Source organism: Rhinopithecus bieti, unplaced genomic scaffold (genome assembly GCF_001698545.2).
Source record: "Rhinopithecus bieti isolate Rb0 unplaced genomic scaffold, ASM169854v2 scaffold_42219, whole genome shotgun sequence".
In the NCBI taxonomy this organism is placed as follows: domain Eukaryota; kingdom Metazoa; phylum Chordata; class Mammalia; order Primates; family Cercopithecidae; genus Rhinopithecus; species Rhinopithecus bieti.
Genome location: NW_016817843.1, coordinates 1,175,092 through 1,180,330, shown reverse-complemented (window position 1 = coordinate 1,180,330; position 5,239 = coordinate 1,175,092). Strand labels below are relative to the sequence as shown.

Sequence of the window (5,239 nt, the reverse complement as noted above, 5' to 3'; positions counted from 1 at the left end):
CAGTGGCCGGATCTCAGCTCACTGCAAGCTCCGCCTCCCGGGTTCACGCCATTCTCCTGCCTCAGCCTCCCGAGTAGCTGGGACTACAGGCGCCCGCCAGGTCGCCCGGCTAGTTTTTTGTATTTTTTGTAGAGACGGGGTTTCACCATGTTAGCCAGGATGGTCTTGATCTCCTGACCTCGTGATCCACCCGTCTTGGCCTCCCAAAGTGCTGGGATTACAGGCTTGAGCCACCGCGCCCGGCTCAGCTAATTTTTTGTAATTTTAGTAGAGATGGGATTTCACCTTGTTAACCAGGATGGTCTCGATCTCCTGACCTCGTGATCCGCCCACCTCAGCCTCCCAAAGTGCTGGGATTACAGACGTGAGCCACCGCGCCTGGCCTTCTTTTTCACGAATCTTTAACTACATCTCTAGTTACTTCCCAAGAACTGAATCTTAAAAGAGAGACTGTTGGGTCAAGTAATGTTTGGAAAGGGGTTCCCAGGTGACATTCTTACCAGCATCATTTACAAGTGCCATTTCCCCAAAGTGTTTATTTGTGGTGTGGTGAACCTTTGCTAGCTTACTGAGAAATTTTATCTTATTTCTGTATAAGTGAATGGGAATTTTTTTCAAAATTTCATCAGTTATTTATAGTTCTTATTTTTTGATTTGTATTTCATGTCCTTTGTCTATGTTCCAGTCTCTTCTCAGTCCAGTGGCCAAAGTAATCCTGTTTGATGAAGTCAGGTTACGTTAGTCACGCATCTGCGTAGGATCCCCCAGTGACTTCCCATGGCACTCAGAGTAAAGGCCATAGGCTTACAAGATGCCACGTGACCTAGCCCTTGCTTACCTTCCTGGTCTCATTTTTTAATGCTTTGCACACATCATCCCAGCCACACTGGCCTCAGCTCTGTTCCCTGAGCACTGCCAGCATGTTTCTGCCTCTGAGTGTTTGCACTTGCTGTTACCTCTGTGGAGAATGCTTTACCCCCCTCTCCGACAAGACGTGCTTAGGTCTTTATTGAGATATCACCTCAGTGCTGCCTCCTGTCTCTCTATGTAGCATTACACCTGCCTCCGTACCTTTAGTGCCATTTACCTGTTTTTTTTTTTCTTCTCACTTAAATATAATATAGTATATATTTTACTTATTTTGTTTTGTGTCCCTCCTCCCCCAGCTGGAATGTAAATTCTAGGAAGGCAAAGATTTTTGCTTAGTTTTGTTTACTACTTTCTTTCTCCAGGACCTGTGGTATTGTCTGGCATAGAAGAATACTGAGTGAACATTTGTTGAGTGAATGCCATTTTCCATCTGAGTGAGATACTGTTTTTAAGAGTTTGTGTCTATTTCAGCACATGAAGGAATTGCCCTCTGCAATTTCCTTGAGAAAAATCTTACGGGAAAATAGGGACAATTTTCTTTTCTTTTTTTCTCCCTTTTTAAGATGGGGTTTCGCTCTGTCGCCCAGGCTGGAATGCAGTGGCGCTATCTTGGTTCACTACAACCTCTGCCTCCTAAGTTGAAGCGATTCTTGTGCCTCAGCCTCCCGAGTAGCTGGGATTACAGGCATGCACCTCCACGCCTGGCTAATTTCTGTATTTTTAGTAGAGACGGGGTTTCGCCGTGTTGGCTACGGTGGTTTCAAGCTCCTGAGCTCAAGTGATCCTCCCACCTTGGCCTCCCAAAGTGCTAGGATTACAGGTGTGAACCATGGCGCCTGGCCTTCTTTTCTTATTTTAAACAATTGTATCAACGTGACATTATCCTCAATTTTTCTGTTCTTTATTACATGTGAAAAGATTAAGCCTTACAGAAACTGTAGATTTCTACATTATGTAAAAGCACGTCAGCTTTCTGTAGTTTTGTGTATCATTGTCCTTGGAACTTGTTGATGAATACAGATTGTTGTGTCCTAGTCTCTGGCAGAGAACCTATGCCCCCTTGCGCTTCCATGTTTTGGGGAGGACTGAGCACCTACCTATTTTTTCCTTTGCAAAGAAGGACATGGCTCTTTGACTTACTTATTGCATGATAATTATAAAGGAAGGAATAAGGAAATCAATTCTTGAGGCCAAGTTGCTTTGCCATTTATTTATAGGACTGCATAGTTAAACCCTTGCTATCTTTTGTCCTCATAGTCAAAGCTTAGGATGAAATGGTCCTCACTGGCAAATGGTTTTCATTTTGCTCTGTTCAGATTTATTCTTTTTGTTTTTGTGGAGTACGGAATTTCTGCCAATGACTAGTTACACAATTTTTGGCATTTCTTTGTGCTTTCTTTAATTTGCTGATGTGTTAAATGAGCGCACTGGACTGTACATAGTAGGAACAGTTGCATTTGGGGTTAACTTTTTGTAGCTTTTGGGCTGCTCTTTTTTTCATTAGCTAAATATTGAATCCCTGCTGTGGGCCAGGCATGATGCCAGGTTTCTCACATATACCCTAAACAAAACAGACTGTTCCTGTGGAATGACTGTCTTGGGGGAAACAAATAATATTTGATACATGTGTTACGATAGATGAAGGGTAAGGGTCCATAGGAGCATATAACAGGGTTGGCTAACCTGAGACACATTGAAAGAATGAAGATTAAACAGATCCATGTATGGTACAAAGAGCCATCTTTATCAGGCAGTTTCTACTTTCTCATAACTCCAGGCCTTATGAATCTGATAATTATAGCAGGGACATTCTTTTTGACTGTGGGACTTTGTATGTGTTATATTTTGGTTGAAGTTTTAGGTAAGATTGCTACTATTTTATTTGTTGCTTTGATTTCACTGTTATTAGCAGGTTTTTTATAATATGTATGAGTTGGGCTTTTTTTATTTGAATGCTTCACAAGCAAACCTCTCTCAATAACATTCAGTTTTAAAAATCACTTTATTGCTGCCTATGTTTAGTTTTTATATAGAAATCAACTCCGTTTAGGTGAGTGAGTTGATAAATATGTAAGTTTTTTAGCATAGGAAAATAGCCATTGCCATTTATAGAGTTACAGTTTATTAGTTGATAGTCATTACCCATGTGAAGTAGCTGGGGCAGCAAAGATTATGCCAAGGGAAATGAAGAAGAGCAATTTATAGAAAACTGCTTTTATGTAGTTGTATTAGTTAGAAGACAGGCTCACTATTGTAATAGAAAGGCCTCAAAAGATACAATGGCTCAAACAAAATGTCTGCCTTGCTTACATGACAGGGCTTAGCAGATAAACAGGCCACACAGTTATTCAGGAACCCAGGCTGATGGAGGATCTTTTGTCTTCGGTTCAAAGATTGCCATTGGTTGACTGCGTTCCAGTCAGGTGGAAGGGACAAAGAGCCTGGAGGAGCAGGTATAGGACTGGACTGGTCCTGGAAGTGGTGACAGTGACTTCCACTTATAATTAACTCTGTCAAAGGGTCACACCTAACTTCAGAGGAGGCAGGGGTATGTGTGTAGTGTGGCTGTGGGTTCAGGAGAAAGAGGAGAACAAAGATTTTCCAGAGTAGCTGCTTGTCTCTACCATAGAATTGTTAGATAGTTTACTGTAGATGGACTGTAAGTAAATGTTTGCTTAGTTCTAACATTTGACTGATATTGGGTTGATCCTTTGAGACTTATGTATATATATGTTGTGGATATGCCTAAAGTTTCTTTTTCTACCAAAGATGTGATGTGATCTGTGTCGTTACAGAAGTAGGAGAGGGAAGGAAACTGCTAAAATCAGTACTTAGGAGCCCAGGCACCATTCTAGATGTTTGCACATATTAATATGATTTCATTTCATCTTCACAGTAATCTAGAAGAAAGGTATTTAAATAATGACTTTCCAGTTAAAAAATGAGTTTTGATGGCTTTCCTCAGTTTCCATAATTGGCAGAACTGATTTCTGAATCCTTTAAGTTGATCAGTTGACAGGAATGAGTTTATGATTTTTATCTTTTCTTTTGGGGTTGCTTTTCAGTTTGACTTTGAAGGATCACTTTCCCCTGTCATTGCGCCCAAAAAAGCAAGGCCTTCCGAGACTGGATCTGATGATGTAAGCATTATTATTTCTTGCTAATATAAATTAATTTGTGGATATTCATACTAGTCTCCCACTTCTGTGGTATTCCTATTAATTCCTCAATTTTTCCAAGACCTTTCACTTTATTTTAATACTGAATAACAATTATTTTGAAGAGTAGGATCTGTTACATTTTCTGTGGCCTTTAATGATTATCTAAAAATTAATATATGTATTACTATATGATTTCAGTTTGGGTTTGTAGACATTTTATTATCAACTGATCACCTGAAATGACAGCATTTACCTTTTTTATGCAGTGTAAATTTTTAAATTAAGGTTCTCAATCATATCAGGTTCCATGGTATATTCTTTTTTTTTTTTTTTTTTTTTTTTGAGACAGTATTGCTCATGTCGCCCAGGCTGGAGTGCAGTGGCGTGATCTGAGCTCACTGCAACCTCCACCTCCCAGATTCAAGCAGTTCTCCTACCTCAGCCTCCTGAACAGCTGGGATTACAGGTGTCCGCTTCCATGCCCGGCTAATTTTTGTAGTTTTGGTAGAGACAGGATTTCACCATGTTGGCCAGGCTGGTCTTGAACTCCTGACCTCAAGTGATCTGCCTGCCTCGGCTTCCCAAAGTGCTGGGATTACAGGCATGAGCCACCGCACCCGGCCTCCATGGTATATTCTTAAGTGGCCCAAATATATTTTTTTAAATTATAGTATAATTTACAAAAATGAAATACATCTTGAGTTTACGGTTTGATCAGTTTTAATATATGCACACTCAGGTAACCCACACTCCTATAAAGACACAGAATATTGTTATAAGTCCATAAAATTTCCTAGTTTGGTTTTTTTTGAGACAGAGTCTCGCTTTGTCACCCAGGCTGGAGTGCAGTGGCGCGATGTCGGCTCAGTGTAACCTCTGACTCCTGAGTTCAGGCAATTCTCATGTCTCAGCCTCCCTAGTAGCTAGAATTACAGGTGTGTGCCACGATGCCTGGCTGATTTTTGTATTTTTAGTAGAGATGGGGTTTTGCCATGTTGGCCAGTCTGGTCTCAAACTCCTGGCCTCAAGTAATCCGCCCACCTTGGTCTCCCAAAGTGCTGAGATTATAGGTGTGAGCCACCATGCCCGGCCCATGGACATATATATGTGTGTAGGTGTATATTTATATATATATTTCCCTTCCTTCCTTCCTTCCTTCCTTCCTTCCTTCCTTCCTTCCTTCCTTCCTTCCTTCCTTCCTTCCTTCC

At 41.0% G+C, this 5,239-nt stretch overlaps 1 protein-coding gene across 3 annotated transcripts in view; it reads left to right on the top strand.

Annotated features, from left to right (window-relative positions):
* Positions 1-5,239, top strand: part of ANAPC1 (anaphase promoting complex subunit 1) — a 128,834-nt gene that overhangs the window by 49,236 nt on the left and 74,359 nt on the right. For all 3 annotated transcript variants that reach the window (XM_017856211.1, XM_017856210.1, XM_017856213.1), the window contains one exon: positions 3,936-4,010. In XM_017856211.1, the coding sequence (XP_017711700.1) occupies positions 3,936-4,010 (75 nt within the window). The remainder of the gene's footprint in view (positions 1-3,935; positions 4,011-5,239) is intronic.